At 48.6% G+C, this 27,678-nt stretch overlaps 1 protein-coding gene across 10 annotated transcripts in view; it reads right to left on the bottom strand.

The window, feature by feature from the left end:
• The window catches only part of LOC122542077 (RNA binding protein fox-1 homolog 2-like), a 370,347-nt gene extending 349,068 nt beyond the window's left edge, over positions 1 to 21,279 (bottom strand). For 3 of the 10 annotated variants that reach the window (XR_015752551.1, XM_087978188.1, XM_087978186.1), the window contains exon 1: positions 20,830 to 21,278. Coding sequence is in view for 9 of the 10 variants with exons in the window: in XM_087978188.1 (XP_087834314.1) it covers positions 20,830 to 21,027 (198 nt within the window). In the remaining variant the exon portion in view is untranslated. Of the gene's footprint in view, positions 1 to 20,829 lie in introns of all 10 variants that reach the window. The other 7 variants (XM_087978180.1, XM_087978182.1, XM_087978183.1 and 4 more) reach the window with 3 other exon arrangements.
• Between the last annotated feature and the right edge of the window lie 6,399 nt (positions 21,280 to 27,678).

Genomic DNA, 27,678 nt, shown 5'->3' with positions numbered 1-27,678 from the left:
AGTCAGAGGGAAATTTAGAAACAAACTTGTAAGGAGATCTCAGCTACCTGTAAGAATAATAGGGTAGTTATGGTAGGGGATTTTAACTTTCCAAACATAGACTGGGACTGCTATAGTGTTAAAGATTTAAATGGAGAGGAATTTCTTAAGTATGTACAAGACAATTTTCTGATTCAGTATGTGGGTGTACCTACCAGAGAAGATGCAAAACTTGACCTAATCTTGGGAGATAAGGCAGGGCATGTGACTGAGGTGTCAGTGGAGGAGCACTTTGGGGCCAGCGACCATTATTCTATTCATTTTAAAATAGCGATGGAAAAGGATAGACCAGATCTAAAAGTTGAAGTTCTAAATTGGAGAAAGGCCAATTTTGACGGTATTAGGCAAGAACTTTCGAAAGCTGATTGGAGGCAGATGTTCGCAGGTAAAGGGACAGCTGGAAAATAGGAAGCCTTCAGAAATGAGATAACAAGAATCCAGATAAAGTATATTCCTGTCAGGGTGAAAGGGAAGGCTGGTAACTATAGGGAATGCTGGATGACTGAAGAGATTGAGGGTTTGGTTAAGAAAAAGGAAGCATACGGCAGGTATAGACAGGTTAGATCGGGTGAATCCTTAGAAGAGTATAAAGAAAGTAGGAGTATACTTAAGAGGGCAAAACGGGGACATGAGATAGCGTTGGCAAATACAATTAAGGAGAATCCAAAGGGATTTTACAAATATATTAAGGACAAAGGGGCAACTAGGGAGAGAATAGGGCCCCTCAAAGATCAAAGGAGAAAGAGAATCGACGTTTCGGGCAAGCCCTTCTGCAGTCCTCACTTTCTCCTCCCTCAAAGATCAGCAAGGCAGCCTTTGTGTGGAGCCACAGAAAATGAGGGAGATACTAAATGAATATTTTGCATCAGCATTTACTGTGGAAAAGGATATGGAAGATATAGACTGTAGGGAAATAGATGGTGACATCTTGCAAAATGTCCAGATTACAGAGGAGGAAGTGCTGGATGCCTTGATCAGGTGTACCCGAGAACTCTGTGGGAAGCTAGAGAAGTGATTGCTGGGCCTCTTGCCGAGATATTTGTATCATCGACAGTCACAGGTGAGATGCCGGAAGACTGGAGGTTGGCAAATGTGGTGCCACTGTTTAAGAAGGGTGGTAAGGACAAGCTAGGGAACTATAGACCAGTGAGCCTGACCTCGGTGGTGGGCAAGTTGTTAGAAGGAATCCTGAAGGACAGGATGTACATGTATTTGGAAAGGCAAGGACTGATTCAGGATAGTCAACATGGCTTTGTGCGTGGAAAATCATGTCTCACAAACTTGATTGAGTTTTTGGAGAAGTAACAAAGAAGATTGATGAGGGCAGAGCAGTAGATGTGATCTATGTGGACTTCAGTAAGGCGTTTAACAAGGTTCCCCATGGGAGACTGATTAGCAAGGTTAGATCTCATGGAATACAGGGAGAACTAGCCATTTGGATACAGAACTGGCTCAAAGGTAGAAGACAGAGGGTGGTGGTGGAGGGTTGTTTTTCAGACTGGAGGCCTGTGACCAGTGGAGTGCCACAAGGATTGGTGCTGGGCCCTCTACTTTTTGTCATTTACATAAATGATTTGGATGCAAGCATAAGAGGTATAGTTAGTAAGTTTGCAGATGACACCAAAATTGGAGGTGTAGTGGACAGCGAAGAGGGTTACCTCAGATTACAATAGGATCTTGACCAGATGGGCCAAAGGGCTGAGAAGTGGCAGATGGAGTTTAATTCAGAAAAATGAGAGGAGCTGCATTTTGGGAAAGCAAATCTTAGCAGGACTTATACACTTAATGGTAAGGTCCTAGGGAGTGTTGCTGAACAAAGAGACCTTGGAGTGCAGGTTCATAGCTCCTTGAAAGTGAAGTCGCAGGTAGATAGGATAGTGAAGAAGGCATTTGGTATGCTTTCCTTTATTGGTCAGAGTATTGAGTACAGGAGTTGGGAGGTCATGTTGCGGCTGTACAGGACATTGGTTAGGCCACTGTTGGAATATTATGTGCAATTCTGGTCTCCTTCCTATCGGAAGGTTGTTGTGTAACTTGAAAGGGTTCAGAAAAGATTTACAAGAATGTTGCCAGAGTTGGAGGATCTGAGCTACAGGGAGAGGCTGAACAGGCTGGGGCTGTTTTCCCTGGAGTGTCGGAGACTGAGGGGTGACCTTATAGAGGTTTATAAAATTGAGGGGCATAGATAGGATAAATAGACAATGTCTTTTCCTTGGGGTCAGAGAGTCCATAACGAGAGGGCATAAGTTTAGGGTGAGAGGGGAAAGATATAAAAAGAGACCTAAGGGGCAACTTTTTCACACAGAGGATGATACGTGTATAGAATGAGCTGCCAGAGGATGTGGACGAGGCTGGTACAATTGCAACATTTAAGAGGCATTTGGATGGGTGTATGAATAGGAAGGGTTTGGAGGGATATGGGCCGGGTGCTGGCAGGTGGGACAAGATTAGGTTGGGATATCTGGTCAGCATGAACGGGTTGGACCGAAGGGTCTGTTTCCATGCTGTACATCTCTATGACTCTAATTCTGCGCTGTAGAGTGCTGCAGTCTTTTCCATTTAAATATACAGTTTCTCTATTTTTCCTGTCAAAGCATAGAACCTCATATTTCCCACATGATATTAAATCTGCCAAGTTTTTTTTCCTGCTCACTTAATCAGTCTATATCACTTTGCAGACTCCTTGCATCATCCTCAATTCTCCCCTTCCCACCTTATTTGTGCATTATCCACAAATTTGGCTATAATATAATCACTTCCCTTATCGAAGTCATTAAACACATTATAAATAATTGTGGCCACAGTACTGATCCTGGTGGTATCCCACCAATTACAGGTTGCCATCCTAAAATTGCCTCTCTATTAGTTAGCCAATCTTCTATCCTTGCTAATATTCTTCTCCAACACCACAGGCTCCTCAGTACGAAGTAGGCAAACATACGGTACCTTACCAAAAGAGCTTCTGGAAATTCAGACACATTTCATTAACTGCATCCCCTTTATCTATCTTGCTTGTTACTTCTCATTCTAATAAGGTTGTCAGGCATGATTTCCCATTCATCACGACATGCTGATTCCACTTGATTACAGTTCGCCTTTCTAAATGCTTTGCTCTTGTATCTTTTTTAATCCACTCCCTAACATTTTTCCAAAAGCAGATGTTAAGCTATCTGGCCTGTAGTTAGTCTTTTGTCTCCTTCCCTTTTTGAGGAAGGATGTTTCATTGACAATTTTCCAATCCTCCAACACTTGCCCAGAATCTAAGCATTCTTAGAAAATTACTACGAATGCATCCACTATGTCTGTAGCTATGTCCATTAATATTCTAGGATACATCCCATCAGGTCCAGGGGACCTATCCCTAAGATGATTAATATTGGTCTTCAGAACACATTTTATTTTCCTTAATACTTTTATTAGAGTGATGGTTATTGTATTTATTTTCTCTCTCCCTATTGTCCCTTGATTATTGAATATTTTCTTAAAGACTGATACAGATTATTTCTTCAACTCCTTTCGCCATTTCCTGATTTCCACTATTTCTCCGTACACATTCTCCAACGGACTTGTGCTCACTTTGGCCTCTCTTTTTCTTTTTCATATTTGTAAAAAGTTAAAAATCACACAACACCAGGTTATAATCCAACAGGTTTAATTGGAAGCACTAGTTTTCAGAGCACTGCTCCTTCCACCTCATATAGGAGCAGCACTCTGAAAGCTAGTGCTTCCAATTAAACCTGTTGGACTATAACCTGGTGTTATGTGATTTTAACTTTGTACACCCCAGTCCATCACCAGCATCTCCCAATCATATATGTAAAGAATCTTTTGTTTTCCTCCTTGATATTTCTTGCAAGTTTACACTGTAATCTTATTTTCTCCCCCTCTATTCCGTTTTGGTCATTTTTTTTGGTTTTTAGGACTTTCTACTAGTTTACGATTAATCTTTGCCACACTTTTCTTTCCATTTCAAGGGATAATCAGCCACGAATAGCTAAGGAAATAAAGGAGGTATCATACTGAAAGCCAATGCATAAAGTGGCAAAGATTAGTGGGAAACTAGAGGACTGGGAAATTTTAAAGGTCAACAGAAAGCCACAAAAAAAAGCTACAAATAAAGGTAAGATAGAGTATAAGTATAGAGAATAGCTCAGAATATAAAATCAAGTATCAAATGTTTCTACAAATACATAAAACAGAAGTGGTCCTATAGAGCACAAGAAGGTGGGGGGGGGGGGGGGGGGGGGGGGGGGGGTTTAATGATGGGAAATGAGGAAATGGCCAAAGCGTTGACAGGTACTTTGTATGGGTCTTCACAGTGAATGACACAAATAACACGGCAATAATTGGTGACAAGGAGACTATCGCAGTTGAGGACCAAGAAATGATCATTATTACTAAACAGATAGTGTTGGGCAAGCTAATGGGGCTAAAGGCAGACAAGTTTCCTGGCCCTGATGGAATGCATCCCAGGATACTAAAAGGGATGGTGCAGAGAAATAGCAAATACACTCATGCTAATTTCCCAAAACTTGCTGGAATCTGGAACAGTTCCAGCAGATTGGAAAACAGCAAGTGTGACGCCACTGTTTAAAAAAGGAGATAGACAAAAGGCAGATAACTGTAGGCCTATTAGTTTAATTTCTGTAGTGGGGAAATTGCTTGTATCTATCAAGAAACAGTGAGACATCTGGATAGAAACTGTCTTATCAGACAGACGCAGCATGGGTTCATGAAAGGCAAAGTCATGTTTAGCTAATTTACTGAAATTCTTTGAGAACATTACGAGCATGGTAGACAATGGGGAAATGATGGATGTGGGTGCATCTGGATTTCCAGAAGGCATTCAACAAGGTGGCGCAAAAAAGGCTGCTGCATAAGATAAAGGCACACAGCGTTATGGATAATGTATTAGCATGGATAGAAGATCGGTTAACTAATAGAAAGGAAAGAGTGGGGATAAATGGGTACTTTTCTGGTTGGCACTAATGGTGTACCTCAAGGAGCAGTGTTGGGATTGCAATGGTTTATAATTTCCATCGATAATTTGGAGTCGGGGACCAAGTGTGGTGTCTCAAAGTCTGCAGAGGACACTGAAAATCTGCAGAGGGATACAGACAGTTTAAGTGAGTGGGCAAGGGCCTGGCAGATGGAGTACAATGTTCGTAAATGTGAGGTCACGCATTTTGGTCAGGATAACAGCAAAATGGACTATTATTTAAATGGTGAAAAATTGCAGCATGCTGCTGTGCAGAGGGACCTTGGTGTCCTTGTGCATCATTCACAAAAAGTTGGCTTGCAGGAAATAAAGGCGGCAAATGGAATTTTGTCCTTTATTGCTAGAGGGATGAAGTTCAAAAACAGGGAAGTTACACTGCAGCTGTATAGGGTGCTGGTAAGGCTACTCCTTAAGTATAGTCTCCTTGCTTGCTAAAGGAAGTACTAGCATTGGAGAGGGTGCAGAGGAGGTACACTAGGTCGATTCCAGAGTTGAGGGGCTTGGCTTATGAGGTGAGGTTGAGTAGACTAGGACCATATGCATTGGAACTTAGAGTAATGAGGGAGGAAATCTTAAAGAAATATATAAAATTATAAGTGAATGGGTAAGATAGAAGCAGGGAGGTGTTTGTCCCCTAGCAGATGAAACTAGAACTAGAAGGCAGAGCCTTAAAATAAGATGGAACATATTTAGGATTGAGTTGAGGAGGAATTTGTTTACCCAAAGGGCTGTGAATCTGTGGAATTCCCTGCCCAGCGAAGCAGTTGAGGTTACCCCATTGAATGTTTTTAAGGCAAAGATCGATAGATTTTTGAACAGTAAAGGAATTAAGGGATATGATCAGCAGGTGAGTAAGTGGAGGGAGCTGAGTCCACGGAAAGAGCAGAGTCCACAGAAAGAGCAATCATTAAATCCTCCTTTCTCACTGGTATATATTTTAATTGTAAGCCATGAACTATTTTCTTAACCATCTGCATTATTCCTCAAACAGCATTGCTGCTCAACTTCTTTCCTCGTCCATTCCAGCTAGCTCTGCCCTTATTCCCATCTAATTACTTCATTTAAGTTTAGAACTGTCATTTCTGACTCCAGTTTCTCACTCTCAAACTCAATGCTAAATTCTACCATGTTATGGTCACTTTTTTTTTAAGGGATCACTTATCACACATAATAAATTACATATCACTAGATCCAAAATAGTCTGATCCCTGGTTGAATCTACAACAAACAGTACGGTGGCTCAGTGGTTAGCACTGCAGCATCACAGGGCCAGGGACACGGGTTTGATTCCAGTCTTGGGCAACTGTGTGTGGAGTTTGCACATTCATCCAGTGTCTGCCTGGGTTTCCTCCCACAATCCAAAAGATGTGCAGGTCAGATGGATTGGCTATAGTATTAGGTGCATTAGTCAGAGGGAAATGAGTCTGGGTGGGTTACTCACTGGAGGGTCGGTGTGGACTTGTTGAGCCAAATGGACTGTTTCCACACTGTACGGATTCCAATCTTTAGGGTGGCATTGTGGCTCAGTGGTTAGCACTGCTGCCTCACAGCGCCAGGAACTTTGGGTTGGATTCCCACCTCGGGCAACTGTCTGTCTGGGGTCTTCATATTCTCCCTGTGTCTGCATGAGTTTCCTCTGGGTGTGCCGGTTTCCTCCCACAATCTAACCATGTGCAGGTCAGGTGAACTGGCCATGCTAAATTGCCTGTAGTGTTAGGTGCATTAGTCAGGGGAAAGATAGGGTAGAGGAATGGGTCTGGGTGGGTTACTCTTCGGAGGGTCGGTGTGGACTTTTTGGGCCGAAGGGCCTATTTCCATATTGTAGGGAATCTAATCTAATATTATTCTGGGAAATTGTCCCAAATACACTATGAATTCTTCCCTGTGGCATCTCTACCAATTTGACTTTCCTTCTTCACCTTGTTATTTCTTATCTCCAGCAATACTGATTCTGCATCTTAAATTCCAAGATCATTTCTTGTTATCATACTTGTTCCATCCAATACTAAACTAGCCCAACACCCTTTCCTTCCAGGTAAAAGCAATGACAGCAGATGCTGGAAACCATATTCTGGATTAGTGGTGCTGGAAGAGCACAGCAGTTCAGGCAGCATCCAAGGAGCTTCGAAATCGACGTTTCGGGCAAAAGCCCTTCATCAGGAATAAAGGCAGTGAGCCTGGAGCGTGGAGAGATAAGCTAGAGGAGGGTGGGGGTGGGGAGAAAGTAGCATAGAGTTGAAGAGCTTCAGGGCAGAGGAAATGACCTGGGAGTTGCAGTGGGAGAGGGACTCCCTGAGATTCTTGTAGAGAGAGGAGGAAAACTTCTTCAAGGCAGGCATCCTTGCAAGAGGATTTGCAGTAGGGTTAAAATCAACAAGGTAAAAACAATGACTGCAGATGCTGGAAACCAGATTCTGGATCAGTGGTGCTGGAAGAGCACAGCAGTTCAGGCAGCATCCAAGGAGCTTCGAAATCGACGTTTCAGGCAAAAGCCCTTCATCAGGAATAAAGGCAGTGAGCCTGGAGCGTCGAGAGATAAGCTAGAGGAGGGTGGAGGTAGGGAGAAAGTAGCATAGAGTTGAAGAGCTTCAGTCAATCCTTCCAAAACGTCACACAACTATAAACATTTAGTTTAGAGTTTTGAGCTCCTTGTAACCAAGTTTCGATAGTTGCTGAATGATCATACTTTTTAACATGTTTTTGTGCTATTAATTCATTTATTTTATTCCAAATACTGTACTGCATGCATTTAATTAACAAGTCATTTACCATTTTCTCTCTTTGGACCCCATTTTTCTGTTTTTGTACATTCTATCCTCTTTGGGTAAAAAATAACTGCTTATTTGTATTCTATTCAGAAAGCTATTGATTCTATATGTTTTTCTTAAAACAGACAGCTGAGATATACCCTGCCAACATACAAGAATTTATGTACATGCATCCCCAAGTCTGTGTTCCTGCTCCCCTCTTAAAATTGCACACTCAAGTTATATTTCCTCTCCTCATTCTTCCCAGCAAGATGAATCACTTCACACTTCTCTGCGCTCAACTTCACCCACCATGTGGCTCCCCATTTCACCAGTCTCTACCTTCCCAAAGTCTCCTGATTCACTTCACAAATATAGTCTAAGTGGAATGCTTCGAAATGATGCCCCATACTCAAAAACATTTTTTAAAATGCCATTAACAGATAAAGCATCTCAAACTCGGCAACTTCAGGACTGAATCTCCATTGGATTTTGGAACTCCTCGATTCAGTAAATAGCAGACAAACAAAACCAAATGACATGAATGCTAATGGCCATGTTTCTGCTAGTATTAATTCACTTTTCAAACATTGGATTTATTAACTCTTCCATTTTTCTACAATGTCTCTGCATGAGTACAATCTGTTTACAATTAGTAAAGATCAAACTGAAATATTAAAAATGAAAACCATTTGAACAGTACTATTTAATAATGCTATGTGATCTGACTGACTTGGAATAGGTGGCAAGGTTGCAACTTCACGAAACTTGAAGGTGTTAAGCCAAGCCTGTAGACTTCCATTTGGATGGCCTTAGTAGCTATAAAGCTCAAACCTGTAGCAAAAATAGACATATGCCTTGATCCCAATTTCAATACACAGGTAAATAGTCTAGCTAACCAGATTCCAAAGTCTTTTGTTCTTCCTGAGCGAGTTTAACATTCTTAGTCACATCAGTGATTTCATTCAAATCCTAATCAGTGTCAACAATCTCAACCAGATCTGGTAAAACAATCAGTGTCTTCACTCATAAGGTAAGGGAGGCAGAGTTGCAGGCTCAGCTGGATTTAAAATATGGCTAGGGAGTGAAGGGCTGGGGACACAGCTTCATTGCTGCAAGGAAAATAAAAATCAGAAATTCAATTCAATGAATAGGGGACACATTGAAGAGAACAATTCCTTTAGAATATACACTAAAGTGTAGCTTTCTCTTCAATGCAGATAACTATTCACCACACTGACACAGCAGCACGCCCACCCACCCCCAACACACACGCAATAAGTAACTTCCTTCACTCACAGGGCTGGTTCAGAAAGAATGAGGTTTGCAATCTCAGCTGGTTTTCAAATCACTGGATTTGAGGTAGTGTACTTGTACAAATAAAAAGTGATCCCAACATTAACTCTGGACATACTTTGTTGCACTCTGGAAGGTAACTGTTTAACAGCATAAATTCTGTGGCTGAATATCCTGCATTTGAGGGATATCACAGGCATCGACACACCCAATGTGACATGGGTTAGTCTCATCCTGGGAGAACCACTTTCACAAACATGGTCTCTCCCCTCACCCTGTCTTTCACTCCTTTGTCAATTTTATATCAACGCAGCCCCTGCCTGTTTAATTCTATGAGTTTCAATTTTGTTCACACATTATGCGGCACTTTGCTATTACTTGACATTCTTGCATAAACTTTGCTTAAAAAAAATCTACAGGAAGCTTCAGGTATAATGGGAAACTGGCCTGCACAACCTTCAGCTTCTTTAAGGATTTTTTTTTCTTAAATTAGCCAGGTTTTCTGTTTACAATCACAACCCATAACCCTTACTAATAGAATCACAGGATCACTACAGAATAGAAGTAGGCCGTTCAGCCCACTGAGGCCACACTGACCCTCCCAGACCCACCCCTTATCCTATCCCAGTAACCCTGCAGTTCTCATAGCAAATTCACCTAGCATGCAGAACCCTGGACTGTGGGAAGAAACCAGAGCACCTGGAAGGAACTCCATGCAGACATGGTGAGAATGTGCAGACCCCACACAGTCAGCCACCTGACTTTAAAAGTCCTTTAAGACGTCTTTAAAGTCCATCCCTTATAGTGGCTTTTATCATTTCACTTAATGTCTCTTTTACGGCTTGGCATCACACTTTGCCTTATAATACTCCTTTTAACAGACTAGAGGTTTGAAGTTAAATCATCTGGGCTCTGTAGATTGGCAGTTGGGCATAAAATTCGATTACCAGTACTAATCATTATCCAGTGAGAACCCTGGAAAGCGTGCAGCTGAGAACACAGAGCTATCATGGCTGTTGCACTCAGGCTAGCAAGAGTTAATTTGATGTAAAGTAAATTTTGGGAGATGTTCTTTGCAGGGGGTGAGGACGAAAACCATGACAATGTTCAAACGTGTTGAATCTACGATGGAAGAGTCAAGAATACTGGAGGAATGTGCTACACTGACTGGAAAGTGGTCCTTTCTTTGGCTTTACTTATAAAGTATATGTTAAATAATCTTAAAGCTTATTAACTGAGTCATATTCTTCCTTCCAACATGTTATCATTGATGATTTGATTATTAAATTCACATCCAAATATTCAGGCACATAATTAACAATGCAGTGGTCGTATCACTATCACTGGACTGAAAAACCCACGCTCCAGTCCTACCTGCTCTGGAGGTATGTAACCACATCTCTGAACAGGCTGATTAGAAAAATAGGTTAAATGAAAAAAATAACAATGCAGTTTTGCAAGTCCAGTGTCACCTTCACCGCTGCCCTTGTTCTCCTGAAGGCTATTGTGTTTCCAACTTACCTTACTGAATTCTAGTGAAAATCCAATTTGCTGTGGGCAGATAGTGTTTTTTGTTAAATGATCTCATCAATGTTATTTTAGGATCCAGTTGAGAGTAATCTGGCCACAGGAAATAAGTTGTTGATGGTCTATGTAAGAGATATTTAACCCCCACTCTCCCACAAAGTTCTTGAAAATACAATAAAGTATTATTTGGTGGCAGTAATGAAAACTTTGGGTAGTTCCAGGATTAGTATTTGAGTGGTCATGAAGCCAGCATGCTATTTACATAATTTTATACAGCCTCAGCTAACAAGCACGTAGTCTGTTACAAGGAAAGGTTAACTGTCTTGCTCAGAAAACCAAAACTGAAGCAACATTAATTATTTTCTGTGATTTTATTATAGAAGCCTGCTCAGTAACTTGGCAGTTTCCCCATTTGCTATGGGGATCTCTGCCTTTTAATGTACCTCATAAATTGGCTGAGATTTGCATCACAACACTCCCTGGTTTAATCCACTCAAGATCATGGTAGATAAAGCTTGTTTCATGGCTGCTTATCGAGTTTAGAATGGACAAAGCTGCTTTAGCTGGGATTGTGCAAATCAGATCAGTAACCAGCTTTCTGACATTATGTAACTACTTCCTGACATACATGCCTTTGCTTTACCATAAATCTTGAATCTGTAATTGTACTTTTTCAGTATGTGAAATACTAACATATTACAATTTAATATATGCCAAACGGCACATATATTAGCTGTTGCTCACAAAGACTAGTGTCTGAAGTGCAATTGTGGTAGTTTGTGCACACTAATTCAGAGTTCTAAGGGCTTCCGACATGTTGATTGAGGAGTGGTGAGTATTAGAGGGAGTGAACGCCCTTAATTCAACAGAAGATATAAATAAATATGCCACTTGTCTTACTGGTTACAGCACCACAGCCTAGAATTTACAATAGCCCAGTGACAATAAAAATATAACTCCTCAAAAATAGTGTCAAGTGCTCAGAGTGCTTCAACATACATCTTTTCACGAGTGCTTGCCAGCTGCCTCTGGTGTACAATGAACAAGGTAATGTAACATTTTAGTTTCCATTACACAGTCTCATAACATGGAAACAGAGCCTTTGCTCCAACTAGACCATGCCAACCATGTTGCCTAACAACTTGGAAATATCTTTACCCAGTTATCTGTTTAGTTGTCAAGTGATTTCTGACATGCTCATAAATAGGATAGAATTCAGTCATTTTACCTCCAGCTTCTCCCTTTCACTCGTACAACAATTTTAATTCTTCACTATGATGCAACATGCTGTTTTAATTTGCAGATATATGGTGCTTACTGGAGATTGGAATTGTCAAGTGGCTTATTTAATTGAAAATTTTCCTTGAACTTGTGTACCAATAATTTACTCAAGATTACATAATATCAAAAATACTTTCTGGCTATCTGCTGCCAACAAGTGAAAATTATGGAACCAACAGCATTAGGATTTCAGTCAGTTGTGCCTTCAGCCATCGAGCACCTAAACTCTGGAATTCCATCCCAAAACTTCCCACCTCACCCTTTCTTTAAAAGGCAACTATTTTAATGCAGATTATGGCAGCCCTCTTAACACTTCCTTTGACTTAGTGACAATGTTTGTCTGATTACATTTCTGAGAATATTTTTGTACATTAAAAGGTACCTTATAAATGCAAGCTATTGTTGTACATAAGCCTATCTTTACAACTTGGTCTGCCTGGAGTACTTTGAACTGGATTGAAGCACTTGTGATTAGGCACATTTAAAGTGATAAGCTAAGAACTTTCTACAAGAAGGTACAGGAAGGATGTTTTTGATGACTGGGTCACAGAATAAGGATAATGGATAGCCATGATCATATCAATTGGCACAGCAGGCTTGAAAGGCCTAGTGGCCTTCTCCTACTCCTATATTCTGTTTCTATTAAATGCCCTTGTTGACATTGTCAGTTTGATTTGGATAGAGACAGAGACATAAAGCATGGAAACAGCCTCTTCAGCCCAACGTGTCCTTGTGGACCAGGTTTCCTAAACTGAACTGGTCCTATTTGCCTGCATTTGGCCCATATCCCCCAAACATACTTATCCAAATGTCTTTTAAATGTTGTAATTATATTCACTTCTATCACGTCCTTTGGCAGCTCATTTCATTTACACACCACTGTGTTGAAAAAGTTGCTCCTCAGAGCCCTTTTAAAATCTCTTCCCTCTCATCTTAAACCTCTGCACTCTAGTTTTTAACTCCCTACCCTGGGGAGAAAAAATCTTGGCTATTCAGCTTTCTATGCCCTTGTGATTTTATAAATCTCTATAAGGTCACTCACTCCTCAGCCTCCTACCCTTCAGGGGAAAAAAAAAGTCCCACCCTTTCCCAGTTTCTCCTTATAACTCAAACCTTCCAGTTTCAGGAACATCCTTGCAAATCTTTTTTGCAGCCTTACCAATATAACAACATCCTTCCTATAACAGGACATCCAGAATTTTACACAGTACTGCAAATGTGGCCTTACCAATGACTTGTACAGCTGTAACATAATGTCACAACTCCGATACTAAATGATCTGACTGATGAAGGAAAGCATGCCAAACACCTTCTTCGCCACCCTGTCTACCTGTGACACCACTTTCAAGGAACTATACATCTGCACCCCGAGGGCGGTGTCAGAAAACTCCCCAGGGCCCTACCATTTACTGTGTAAGTTCTACCCTAGTTTGTCTTAAATAAGACGTTGCAATTTTTGAAATCTAAATTAAAATTCACCTGCCATTCCTTGACTCACTGGCCCAATTGATCAAGATCCCACTGCACTCTTAGGTAACTTTGTTCACTGTCCACTATGGTATTAATTTTGGTGTCATCTGTAAACTTACTAACCATGCCTCCTATATTCTCATAGATGGTTGCACATTAGAGTCAGAGGGTCAACACAAACTTTTATTCCAGGAGTTATCACACCACCTATATTAACAGTGTAGAAGAGAACAAATGGGAAGAGGAGTTAGCCATTCAGCCCCTCATGCCTGTTCCACCATTCAAGACAATCACTGTAAATTAGTTTATTTGCCTTGGTTCCCTCAATACCTTTACCGAATAAATATCAATCAACAGGGAGCCTGTATCAGATACGCTATAGTTTACCCACACATTAAACCAAGACCGTATTTTGTTAAATCATTGGCTCGACATTGAAGAGCACATGGTGTTATAAGACCAAGAGGATTCCCCCAAAACCTTAATAAATATTCTCCTCTCAACCAGCCAATCTGATTCAAAAGAGATTGACTGGCTATTTTCCTCTGATGTTTGAGGTCTTGCACACAAATATCTGTACATTAGCCACCACAAATAGAAGTACACACTGTACCTAACATGCTTTACATTAGAGTTGATAAAAAGTGGAACTGGAAAGGCACAGCAGGCCAGGCAGCATCGAAGGAGCAGGAAAGTCAACTTTTCAGGTCAGGACACTTCAGGATTTACATCAGATTCAGAAACTCAAGACAGGAGCATATAAATTAAAGCTTTATCTTACAGCTTACTATTAATATTCAAGGTTTGTGAGAAAATTTGTAGCTTACTATTAATATTTTTGCCATGTGCACTTTGTTAAGAGATGTATATCATGCAATTTGTTTTAGTTTTTCAATTCTCATTATTCAGTTACCTATTTGCACACTGCTATTACAATCGGCATGTATTCCAATTCGCAATAATTGTATACAATTTCATTCACAATTTATAAGTATTGTACACCAAATACTATTCAAGTTACTCATCTGTTCTAGTGAATACGAATTTTCCCTTCCATCTGAGGGAGACGGTCATAAAATACACGCAGCTACCTACACAGCTCGCGATTTGGAAGTCTTACACAAGTAGTACGATTCTCTTCAACAACACAGATCAAAAAACGTGCTCTTATTTTTAACCTCATTTCCTTTCATGGATGAGATGGAAGATGCTTTTAAAACAAGAGTTGACATTCCTCAGATCACTGCATGTAACTCTTCACTCTCCTTACTCTGGTCAACCTGGTTATTGGTTATTTGTTTATTGTTACCTCAGTTAAACTGCTAGTTTATTTAAAGAAACCTAACAATCCTTAAAAATATCTTTTAATAAGTCATTAGAAAATAGTGAACACATCAAGAGCTTTGTGAAGTTTAAAACAAATGATCAATGTTTGAAAGTCACAGAGTTTAGAATAACCTGTGTGGAGTCTGCACGTTCTCCCCGTGTCTGCGTGGGTTTCCTCCGGGTGCTCCGGTTTCCTCCCACAGTCCAAAGATGTGCAGCTCAGGTGAATTGGCCATGCTAAATTGCCCATAGCCTTAGGTAAGGGGTAAATGTAAGGGTATGGGTGGGTTGCGCTTCGGTGGGTCGGTGTGGACTTGTTGGGCCGAAGGGCCTGTTTCCACACTGTAATGTAATCTAATCTAAACCTTTTGAGATATTAAATAAAAAACCTGAGAGGATATGCCAGGGTGGCTGCTGAAAAATGCTTTTCCTTATGAGAGCATCTATTAGTGGGAAACAGTTTCAAAAAGGGATTCCCCGAATAGGAAGTGAATTATTTGTCCTCAGAGCATAGTAAACCTTTGGAACTCTCTGCCCCAGCGAGTAGTGGAAGCAGGGTCAATGAATACTCTGAAGGCAGAGTATTGATAGTCAGTGGTTATCGGGGTAGCTGAATGCTCATGGCTGAATAAAGTGTCCATACTTTCAACACAGACAAAGAAATTGGGAGGAGGAGGAAAATGAAACCCGTTAACGCTGCTGTGCTATTCAGTAAAAAATTTAAGTTGCCATAGTCTTTCTAGACTACAGATTTGCTCTTTTGTTACAGGAGATAATTGGTGATTAAACCTGAAGGTCACCACTCCTCAATCAAGGGAAAAGATTGAGAATGAGGGTCCTTCATATTTACCTCAGGCAATTAGGAACTGAACACATCCTACTGGCATTAGTGGTGCATTACAAGCCAGCCAACTGAGCTAACCAATCCCCAAAATTAGCTTCCCACACAGAACTCTGTTCCAGCTTTTTCCCATACCTATGATTTAACTCAATCTTGCAACATTAGCATTCATTTCAAGAGGGCTAGAATACAAAAGCAGAGCTGTATTACTGAGGCTGTATAAAACTCTGGTCAGTCCATATTTGAAATATTCAGAGCAATTCTGGGCCCCATTATCCAAGAAAGGATGGCATTGCAAGGGTACAGGGGAGGATTACAAGAATGGCTTCAGGCTGAAGAGCTTACTAAATGAGGTGTGATTGAGGGCTTTGGGTCTGTTCTCAAAGTTTAGAAAGATGACAGGGGAATCTCATTCAAACTTACAGAACACCAAGAGGTCTGGATAGAATAGCTGTGGAGAAGATGTTTCCTCTAGCATCAGAAACTAGGACCCGAGCACATAGCCTCAGAGTGAAAGAACTATTCTTTAGAACCGGGCTGAGGAGGAATTTCTTCAGCCAGAGGATGGTTAATATGTGGAACTCATTGGCACAGAAGGCCATGGAAGTCAAGTCATTTAGTCTTTCTACACAGAGACAGATGGTCCCCTTACTAAGTGAGAACCTAAGGAGTAAAGGGAGAAGGCAGGAGAATGGGGTTGAATCTAGTGGCGGATCAGACTTGATGGATATAATTACCTAATTCTGCTGCTATATCTTATGGCCTTACCGACTTCTTGAAAATGTTTTACGTTTTGGCCTCAATAGCTTTCTGCGGCAGAAATTTCACACTCACCACTCTCAGGGTGAAGAAATTTCTCCTCACCAGAGTCCTGATTGTATTTAAGGATATTGGGTCGACCAATCACCAAAGAGTTTTGGATTCAGATTCAAACTGCTTCATTGCTAACTGAATTATGATTTAATTGGAATTGCTCAGTTAAACAAAAGATGATTATTTTCAATTTATATTACGGTATAGCGATAATTGCAAATGTCTTTCTCGTCTTTTCTCCCCCCATATTATCACTCACCTGCACCCTTCAATATTTACACTAATTTTTTCCAATCTATGCTATCTTGAAATGGCCTCTTATATCCCATCCTCCATAAATTTAAGATCATCCAAACTCTGGTGCCTTTATCCTTAACGCGCTAAATTTAATTGATCCACTACCTTTGTGCTCATTGATTGGCTCCAAGGACATTACAACCAAGTTTTCACCTCCTTCCACCAAGTAACTTCATCCATTACTCCAAAAACTTTTGTTCCTCTAACTTTTTTTTAAAACATCCCAAACTATCTTAGCATAACCATTGGTAAAAATCCCTGAAACCATGCAGACCAAAAGGTTTAATATTCACTGCATACAAAAGTCATTCCCTCTCCACTCCTTCATGACAAGTTAGTGAATCATTCCAATATCTGAACCTTTGGTTGGGTTTCAATTTATACCTCAAAACTCTTGGCATCTTGGAAGTTTTCCACATTAAAAGTTCCTATATACTGTAAATGCAACTTGTTTTGTTACATCCATTTTCACTAAACCTATGGGTTTGCAATAAAAAACCGTGAACTCCCTTGGATTTAATAAGCCAATGAGGAGAGTTTCAAAGGTCGCAGCCAAGATCTCCCTGAAATCTGAAGAAATGTCCTCTCCCTAGAATGGAGGTGTTATCTCAGTAAAACAGGACTATATTTATTCACATACAGCATCACTTGGACCATTTTATTCAAATAACCTGCCTATTAAACAATACATTTTGAAATAGTAATAGCTAGTCTAACGTAGTATTATAAGAAAATTAAACTCCTATAGGGGAGGCTCTCCACAATATTTGAAATGGTCCCAGCTGATTTATGCTGAGCTTAAGTCACATTCTCATGTCGGCCTTGGTGCATTTTTTTTGGGAGTTGGTGATGGGGGAATTGTGGGGGTGGATGTTATGGGGGAGAACAGGGGTCCGTGGGAGGGGGTGAGATGGGGGACGTGGGGGGCACGGGGGGGATGAGGGGAGATGAGATGCGAGGGGGAGACCAGTGGAATGTTGGAGGGGACTTGGGCACATTGGGGGTTCGTGGGGAGGGGGAGATGGAAGGATGTGGGGGGAAGCGAGGAGGAACAGGGGTATGGGAGGGATTGGGGGGAGATGTGGTGAGGGCTTGGGGGGACGGGGGGGGGGAAAGGACACAGGGAGGGGGACACACACGGGAGGGGGACTCGGAGGAGGACACACACGGGGGGGGGGCACGGAGGGGGGTTACACGGGGCGGGACGCGGAGTGGGGGGACGTGGGAGACGTTGGGGGGGGGGGACGGGACGTGGGGGACGGGGGACGTGGGGGGGGGACGGGACGTTGTGGGGGGGGGGGGAAGAGACGGGACGTGGGGGGGGGGGGGGGACGTGGGGGGGGGGACGGGACGTGGGGGGGGGGACGGGACGTGGGGGGGGGGGGGACGTGGGGGGGGGGGGGACGTGGGGGGGGGACGGGACGTGGGGGGGGGGGGACGGGACGTGGGGGGGGGAGAGACGGGACGTGGGGGGGGGGAGAGACGGGACGTGGGGGGGGGAGACGGGACGTGGGGGGGGGAGACGGGACGTGGGGGGGGGGGACGGGACGTGGGGGGGGGAGACGGGACGTGGGGGGGGGAGAGACGGGACGTGGGGGGGGGAGACGGGACGTGGGGGGGGGAGACGGGACGTGGGGGGGGGAGACGGGACGTGGGGGGGGGAGACGGGACGTGGGGGGGGGGAGACGGGACGTGGGGGGGGGAGACGGGACGTGGGGGGGGGAGACGGGACGTGGGGGGGGGAGACGGGACGTGGGGGGGGGAGAGACGGGACGTGGGGGGGGGAGAGACGGGACGTGGGGGGGGGAGAGACGGGACGTGGGGGGGGGAGAGACGGGACGTGGGGGGGGGAGAGACGGGACGTGGGGGGGGGAGAGACGGGACGTGGGGGGGGGAGAGACGGGACGTGGGGGGGGGAGAGACGGGACGTGGGGGGGGGAGAGACGGGACGTGGGGGGGGGAGAGACGGGACGTGGGGGGGGGAGAGACGGGACGTGGGGGGGGGAGAGACGGGACGTGGGGGGGGGGAGAGACGGGACGTGGGGGGGGGAGAGACGGGACGTGGGGGGGGGAGAGACGGGACGTGGGGGGGGGAGAGACGGGACGTGGGGGGGGGGGGAGACGGGACGTGGGGGGGGGAGACGGGACGTGGGGGGGGGAGACGGGACGTGGGGGGGGGAGACGGGACGTGGGGGGGGGAGACGGGACGTGGGGGGGGGAGACGGGACGTGGGGGGGGGAGACGGGACGTGGGGGGGGAGACGGGACGTGGGGGGGGGAGACGGGACGTGGGGGGGGGGAGACGGGACGTGGGGGGGGGAGACGGGACGTGGGGGGGGGGAGACGGGACGTGGGGGGGGGAGACGGGACGTGGGGGGGGGAGACGGGACGTGGGGGGGGGAGACGGGACGTGGGGGGGGGAGACGGGACGTGGGGGGGGGGAGACGGGACGTGGGGGGGGGGGAGACGGGACGTGGGGGGGGGGGAGAACGTGGGGGGGGAAGACGGGACGTGGGGGGGGGAACGTGGGGGGGGGGGAGACGTGGGGGGGGGGACGTGGGGGGGGAGAGACGTGGGGGGGGAGAGACGGGACGTGGGGGGGGGGGGACGTGGGGGGGGGGGGGAGGGACGTGGGGGGGGGGGACGTGGGGGGGGGGGACGTGGGGGGGGGGGGAGGGACGTGGGGGGAACGGGACGTGGGGGGGGGAACGGGACGTGGGGGGGGGACGGGACGTGGGGGGGGGGCGAGACGTGGGGGGGGGGCGGGACGTGGGGGGGGGCGGGACGTGGGGGGGGGCGGGGAGTCGGGACGTGGGGGCGGGGGACGTGGGGGGGACGGGACGTGGGGACGGGACGTGGGGACGGGACGTGGGGACGGGACGTGGGGACGGGACACGGAGGGGGGGGGGGAGACACGGAGGGGGGGGGAGACACGGAGGGGGGGGGAGACACGGAGGGGGGGGGGACACACGGAGGGGGGGGGGACACACGGAGGGGGGGGGACACACGGAGGGGGGGGGACACACGGAGGGGGGGGGGACACACGGAGGGGGTGGGGACACACGGAGGGGGGGGGGACACACGGAGGGGGGGGGGACACACGGAGGGGGGGGGGACACACGGAGGGGGGGGGGGACACACGGAGGGGGGGGGGACACGGAGGGGGGGGGGACACGGAGGGGGGGGGGACACAGGGGGGGGGGACACAGGGGGGGGGGACACGGAGGGGGGGGGGACACGGAGGGGGGGGGACACGGAGGGGGGGGGACACGGAGGGGGGGGGACACGGAGGGGGGGGGACACGGAGGGGGGGGGGGACACGGAGGGGGGGGGGACACGGAGGGGGGGGGGGACACGGAGGGGGGGGGGACACGGAGGGGGGGGGGACACGGAGGGGGGGGGACACGGAGGGGGGGGACACGGAGGGGGGGGACCACGGAGGGGGGGGGACCACGGAGGGGGGGGGACACGGGGGGGGGGGGACACGGGGGGGGGGGACACGGGGGGGGACACGGGGGGGGGAGACGGGGGGGGGGACACAGAGGGGGGGGGACACAGAGGGGGGGGACACAGAGGGGGGGGGAGACGGAGGGGGGGGTGTGGGGGACGGGGGGGGGTGTGGGGGACGGGGGGGGTGTGGGGGACGGGGGGGGTGTGGGGGACGGGGGGGGTGTGGGGGACAGGGGGGGTGTGTGGGGGACGGGGGGGGGTGTGGGGGACGGGGGGGGGGTGTGGGGGACGGGGGGGGGGTGTGGGGGACGGGGGGGGGTGTGGGGGACGGGGGGGGTGTGGGGGACGGGGGGGGGTGTGGGGGACGGGGGGGGTGTGTGGGGGACGGGGGGGGGGTGTGGGGGACGGGGGGGGTGTGTGGGGGACGGGGGGGGGTGTGGGGGACGGGGGGGGGGTGTGGGGGACGGGGGGGGGTGTGGGGGACGGGGGGGGGTGTGGGGGACGGGGGGGGGTGTGGGGTGTGGGGGGGGGGGGGGTGTGTGGGGGGTGGGGGGCGTGGGGGAGGAGGGGGTGTGGGGGGAGGGGGTGTGGGGGGGAGGGGGCGTGGGGGACTGTGGGGGGGGTGTGGGGGACTGTGGGGGGGGCGTGGGGGGGGCGTGGGGGGGGCGTGGGGGGGGCGTGGGGGGGACTGTGGGGGGGGGGTGTGTGAGTTATATGCCCCCCCCCCCGCCCCCGCGTCCTTACCTGAGCCGCGGCCTCGCTGCTCATCCCGTTCTCCCCCGGGTTCAGGTTCGGTTCCAGCCGCTGTCTCTTGGCCTCAGCCGCCGCCGGGTCTCCGGTCTCGTCCCGCTTCAGCCCCCGGAGCATCCGCTCGGCGCCGGGGCCGGGGCCGGGACCAGGTCCTGGACCGAAGCCGCTGGTAGCCCCCGCCTCCGCCGCCATGGTGCGGGCCGTGTGAGGGGGAGCAGAGCGCGGGCAGGGAGCGGGCGGAGAGGCAGGGAGCTCGGAGCCAGGGGAACAGTGTACTCCGAGTCCCGGGCAGAGGCAGAGGCGGCTCCGGCTGCGGCTCCGACACCGACACCGTGCCCGAGGCCCGCGCTCAGGCTCGCCGCCGCCAAAACCGGGAAAAGCTTTGAACCGGGAGCGGAAAACAATCTTTAAAAAAAACACCCGGATCGGCCGCGCGCGACACACACACACACTCTCCCCGTCCCCGTCCACGCGCGCCCGACTCCGACACACGCGGGAGCGCGCTCAGGAATGTTCGGGAAAGATCGGAATCAGGCGGGAACTGCGCGGCCGCTCGGCCCCAAAACCCCGCTCCAGCCCAGCCCCGCGGAGACCCCCACAGGCCGGAACCGGGGTCAGAGGGCTTCACCCTGGGGTCAGGGGGCTTCATTCCAGGGTCAGGGGGCTTCACCCTGGAGTCAGGGGGCTTCATTCCAGGGTCAGAGGGCTTCACCCTGGGGTCAGGGGGCTTCATTCCAGGGTCAGGGGGCTTCACCCTCGGGTCAAGAGGCTTCATTCCAGGGTCAGAGGGCTTCACCCTGGGGTCAGGGGGCTTCATTCCAGGGTCAGAGGGCTTCACCCTGGGGTCAGGGGGCTTCATTCCAGGGTCAGGGGGCTTCACCCTGGGGTCAGGGGGCTTCACCCTGGGGTCAGGGGGTTTCATTCCAGGGTCAGGGGGCTTCACCCTGGGGTCAGGGGGCTTCATTCCAGGGTCAGGGGGCTTCACCCTGGGGTCAGGGGGCTTCATTCCAGGGTCAGAGGGCTTCACCCTGGGGGTCAGGGGGCTTCATTCCAGGGTCAGAGGGCTTCACCCTGGGGTCAGGGGGCTTCATTCCAGGGTCAGAGGGCTTCACCCTGGGGTCAGGGGGCTTCATTCCAGGGTCAGAGGGCTTCACCCTGGGGTCAGGGGGCTTCATTCCAGGGTCAGGGGGCTTCACCCTGGGGTCAGGGGGCTTCATTCCAGGGTCAGAGGGCTTCACCCTGGGGTCAGGGGGCTTCATTCCAGGGTCAGAGGGCTTCACCCTGGGGTCAGGGGGCTTCATTCCAGGGTCAGGCAGCTTCACCCTCGGGTCAAGAGGCTTCATTCCAGGGTCAGAGGGCTTCACCCTGGGGTCAGGGGGCTTCATTCCAGGGTCAGAGGGCTTCACCCTGGGGTCAGGGGGCTTCATTCCAGGGTCAGGGGGCTTCACCCTGGGGTCAGGGGGCTTCATTCCAGGGTCAGGGGGCTTCACCCTGGGGTCAGGGGGTTTCATTCCAGGGTCAGAGGGCTTCACCCTGGGGTCAGGGGGCTTCATTCCAGGGTCAGAGGGCTTCACCCTGGGGTCAGGGGGCTTCATTCCAGGGTCAGGCAGCTTCACCCTCGGGTCAAGAGGCTTCATTCCAGGGTCAGAGGGCTTCACCCTGGGGTCAGGGGGCTTCATTCCAGGGTCAGACAGCTTCACCCTGGGGTCAAGAGGCTTCATTCCAGGGTCGGGGGCTTCACCCTGGGGTCAAGAGGCTTCATTCCAGGGTCGGGGGCTTCACCCTGGGGTCAAGAGGCTTCATTCCAGGGTCAGGGGGCTTCACCCTGGGGTCAAGAGGCTTCACTCCAGGGTCACGGAGCTTCACCCTGGGGTCAGGGGGCTTCATTCCAGGGTCAGGCAGCTTCACCCTGGGGTCAGGAGGCTTCATTCCAGGGTTAGGCAGCTTCACCCTGGGGTCAAGAGGCTTCATTCCAGGGTCAGGGGGCTTCACCCTGGGGTCAAGAGGCTTCATTCCAGGGTCACGGAGCTTCACCCTGGGGTCAAGAGGCTTCATTCCAGGGTCAGAGGGCTTCATTCCAGGGTCAGGCAGCTTCACCCTGGGGTCAAGAGGATTCATTCCAGGGTCAGGGGGCTTCACCCTGGGATCAAGAGGCTTCATTCCAGGGTCAGGGGGCTTTACCCAAAGGTAAGAGGGCTTCGCCCCAAGAGGGGGCTTTTCCCCAAGGGAGAGGGGGCTTTACCCTGAGGTCAAGAGGCTTCACTCCAGGGGAGTTCATTTTGTTCATTCATGGAAACTGAGCATCGCTGACTGGTTCAATATTTGTTGCCAACCTGTGATTCCTCGAAAGGTCTTTCATCTTAAACCACTGCAGATTAACATGGTGCAAGGACTACCATGGTATTGTTAGGGTAGGAGGTTCAGGATTTTGACCCAGCAACATTGAAGAAGTAATATATTTTCCAGGGTGGTATGCATCTTGGAGGGAACCTGTGTGTTCTCACATATCGAGGAGAAAGTGAGGGCTGCAGATGCTGGAGATCAGAGCTGAAGAAGGGCTTATGCCCGAAACGTCGATTCTCCTGTTCCTTGGATGCTGCCTGTTCTCACATATCTCCCCCCTTGTACTTCCAGACTGTAGTTGTCATGGATTTGGAAGGTACCGTTCAAAGGAACCTAAGTTGCTACAGAACATCTTATAGATGGTGCACACTGCCGATACTATGGATTGGTGAAGGGACTAAATGTGGATGTCGTGCCAATAAAGTAGATTGCTTTGTTCTGGATGGTGTCAAGCTTCTTGAGTGTTTGTTGGAGCTGCACACATCCAGACAAGTGGGCAGGCTATTCCATCACACTCCTGACTTGTGCCATGTAGATGGTGGACAAGATATAAGGAGTCAGGGGGTAAGTCACTACAGAATTCCCAGCCTCTGACCTGCTGCAGTAAACACAGTGTTTATGTGGCTGGTCTAGGTGAAAGTGACGCTGTAGATGCTGGAGATTAGAGTCAAAAGTACGGTGATGGAAAAGCACAGCAGATCAGGCAGCATCCATGGAGCAGGAGAGTTGACGTTTCGGGCAAAAGCCCTTCATCAGAAATGAGGCTGAGAGCCGAGGGTTTGGTGAGATAAATGGGAGGGGAGTGTGGCTGGAGGGAAGGTTGCTGATAGTGCGATATGTAGATGGAAGTGGGTGATAATTTGGAGAGAAAGGTGGTGCGGATAGGTAGGACAGATCATGAGGATGGTGCTGAGCTGGAAGGTTGGAACTGGGATAAGGTGGGGGAGGGGAAATGAGGAAACTGGTGAAATCCATTTTGATGCCATGGGGTTGGAGTGTCTAGAGATGGAAGATGAGATGTTCTTACTCAAGGCATTGGGTGGTAAGGGAGTGGCGATGCAGGAGGCCCAGGACTTGCATGTCCTCGGCAAAATGGGAGGGGGAGTTGAAGTGTTCAGCCATGGGGTGGTGGGGTCCGTTGAAACAGGTGTCCCAAAGATATTCTCTGAAGCGCTTTGCGAGTAGGCATCCTGTCTCCCCAATCCGCATCGGGACCAACGGATACAGTAAATGACGTGTAGAAGTGTAGGTGAAACTTTGATGGATGTGGAAGGCTCCTTTGGGGCCTTGGACAGAGGTAAGGGTGGAGGTGTGGGCACAGGTTTTGCAACTCCTGCGGTGGCAGGGGGAAGGTGCCGGGGTGGGGAGGGTGGGTTGTTGGGGGGGCATGGACCTGACATGGGAGTCACGGAAGGAATGGTCTTTACAGAAAGTGGATAGGGGTGGGGAGGGAAATATATCTCTGATGATGGAGTCCATTTGAAAGTGGCAGAAATGGCAAAGGACGATGCGATGTATACGGAGAATGGTGGGGTGGAAGGTGAGGACCAGGGCGGTTCTGTCCTCGTTGCGGTTGGGGGGGGGGGGGCGAGGTTCAAGGGCAGAGGTGCAGAAAGTGGATGAGATGTACTGGAGGGCAACATCAACCACATGGGAGGGGAATTTGCAGTCTTTAAAAGGGGGCAGCCATCTGGTGTGTTCTGTGATGAAACTGGTCCTCCTGGGAGCAGATGCGGTGGAGTTAAGGTCAGGGTGGAATGTGTTGGTGAAGTTGATGAACTGTTCAACCTCCTTGTGGGAGCACAAGGTGGCGCCGGTAGTCATCAATGTAGCAGAGGAAAAGGTGGGCAGTGGTGCTGGTGCTGGACTAACTGTGGAAGTTGGACTGTTCCACATAACCGACAGAGACAGGCATAACTGGGGCCCATGGCTTTCCCTTTCATCTGGAGGAAGTGTGAGGATTCAAAGGAGAAATTATTGAGGGTGAGGACCAGTTCAGCCAAACGAATGAGAGTGTCAGAAGAAGGGTACTGGTCAGGACGTCAGGAGAGGAAGAAACGGAGGGCTTAAAGGCCTTGGTCATGGCACATGGAGGTGTATAGCGATGGATGTTCATGGTGAAGATGAGGCATTGGGGGGAGGGAAACAAAAGTCTTGGAGGAGGTGGAGGGCATGGGCAGTCTCCTGAATGCATGTGTGGAGTTCCCAGATCAGCGGTATAGGATCATAACAAGGTATGTGCAGAGGAGTTGGGTGGAGCAGGAATAGGCAGAAATTATGGGTTGGCTGGGGTAGTCAAGCTTGTGGACCCTTGGGTAGGAGGTAGAACCGGGTGGTGCAGGGTTCTTGAACTAAGAGGTTGGAAGCTGTGGGTGGGAGATCCCTTGAGGTGATGAGGTTGTGTATGGTCTGGGAGATGGTGGTTTGGTGATGGGAGGTGAGGTCGTGGCTGAGGGGGCAGGAGGAAGAGTTGGCGCCAGGCTTCAGCGCTGTAGAGGTCAGTGCGCCAAACTCCCACTGGTCTACCACTCTATAGCTGGTCTAGTTAACTTGTCAAATTAGATGAAAACTGGCATCTGAGAAGATAACTCACTCACTGTAGCCTCATCTTTTGCACTTGTGTTTACTTTAGAATCCCTACAGTATGGAAACAGGCCATTTGGCCCAACAAGTCCACACTGATCCTCCAAAGAGTATCCCACCCAGACCCATTCCCACACCCTATTTTACACTGAACTGGACCACCTGGAGGAAACCCATGCAGACACAGGGAGAATGTGCAAACTTCACTGTTTAGCTCCCATACCATCCAAAATGGGAATATTTGGAGCCACCTCCTCTTCCTCATCCTGTTTTTGTTAATTGTTTAATTGTTCACCACCTATACAGGACTGCAGAGTTTAAATCTGTTCCATTGGCTGTGAGATCACTCAGCTCTGCCTATTAGACATGCTGCTCCCACTGTTTGAAATGAAGTAGTCCTGCAGTAGTTGTTGCTGACACCTAATTATAGGTTTGCTTCTTTCTGCTCCTCCAGCCAGCCAGTTCCCAGCCATGACAATATGGTAGAATGGGGTATATTCCAGACCATAAGGCTACAGATTGTGGTTGAATAATATTCTGCCACTGCTGATGGCCCACAAAACATCACAAATGCCCAGTCTTCAGTTGTCAGATGTGTTCAAAATCTATCATGTTCTGCATAGTAATACAATACAATGGAGGGTACCTCCAATATGTAATGGGACTTTGTCTCCACAAGGATTGTGAAATGGTAACTCCTCTGAATACTGTCATGGACAAATACATAGATTGGTGAGGATATGGTCTTTTTTTTCCTTCCTGCTGATTCCCTGATGATCTGTCACAGACTTAGACTAGCAGATATGTCCTTTAGGACTCAGCTAATTTGGTCTGTAATGGAGCTACTAAAGTCTCCCACCCAGAATCAAAATCCTGCAACTTCCTTCTCAACAGCATGTTCCTACACAAGTACAGGAGCACTTCAAGAATCCATCACCTTCTCCAGAGCAACTGCAGATGGGTAATTAATGTTGGGCTAACCAGCAACACCCACATTCTATGAACAAATAAAACAGTGATTCATCAGTTGAATGTGTGTGTTTGGGGGGTGGTAGGGTTTAGTAAGCAGCAGGATGTTTCCTTACCCATGTTTTACCTGATTTCATAAAACATCATAAGGTCCAGTTACTATTGAGAACTGCCAGGACAACACCTTCATATCTAGAGACTTCAGTGGCTCTGCCCTGCTGGTGGGTCAGGACACACCCCCAGGGATAGTGATGCTGTGCAGGACATGGTTTGTAAGGTATCATTTGGTTACTGTCACAATGTCAGGCTGGTGCTTGATACATCTGTGAGCCAGATCTCCCAATTCTGGCACAAGACCTCAGATGTTTTTTTTAGATTAGATTAGATTACTTACAGTGTGGAAACAGGCCCTTCGGCCCAACAAGTCCACACCGACCCGCTGAAGCGTATACCACCCAGACCCATACTCCTACATTTACCCCTTCACCTAACACTACGGGCAATTTAGCATGGCCAATTCACCTAACCTGCACATTTTTGGATTGTGGAAGGAAACCGGAGCACCCGGAGGAAACCCACGCAGACACGGGGAGAATGTGCAAACTCCACACAGAGAGTCGCCTGAGGCGGGAGTTGAACCCGGGTCTCTGGTGCTGTGAGGCAGCAGTGCTAACCACTGTGCCACCGTGCCGCCCACAGGGCAGTGTGTTCCACTGTCAGTTGCACCTAGACACAAGAAGTGACAGTCAGATGGTGTGTTGGTTGCATTTCTTTCTTTAGACATGGAACTGAATAGCTTGCTCAGGCAACTCTGATGAACAGCAATTTGGACTCAAATCATTAGCTCACTCTGTTTCCATGGATGCTGCCTGACCCACTGTGATTTCCAGCATTTTTTTGTTTTCAGCCATTTCAGATTAAGAGTTAACCATATTGCTGTTGGTCTGG

This window comes from Chiloscyllium plagiosum, unplaced genomic scaffold (genome assembly GCF_037043375.1).
Source record: "Chiloscyllium plagiosum isolate Xiang-an unplaced genomic scaffold, Cpla_swu_hap1 HiC_scaffold_33, whole genome shotgun sequence".
NCBI lineage: Eukaryota > Metazoa > Chordata > Chondrichthyes > Orectolobiformes > Hemiscylliidae > Chiloscyllium > Chiloscyllium plagiosum.
This window is presented reverse-complemented; position numbering and strand designations above follow the sequence as displayed.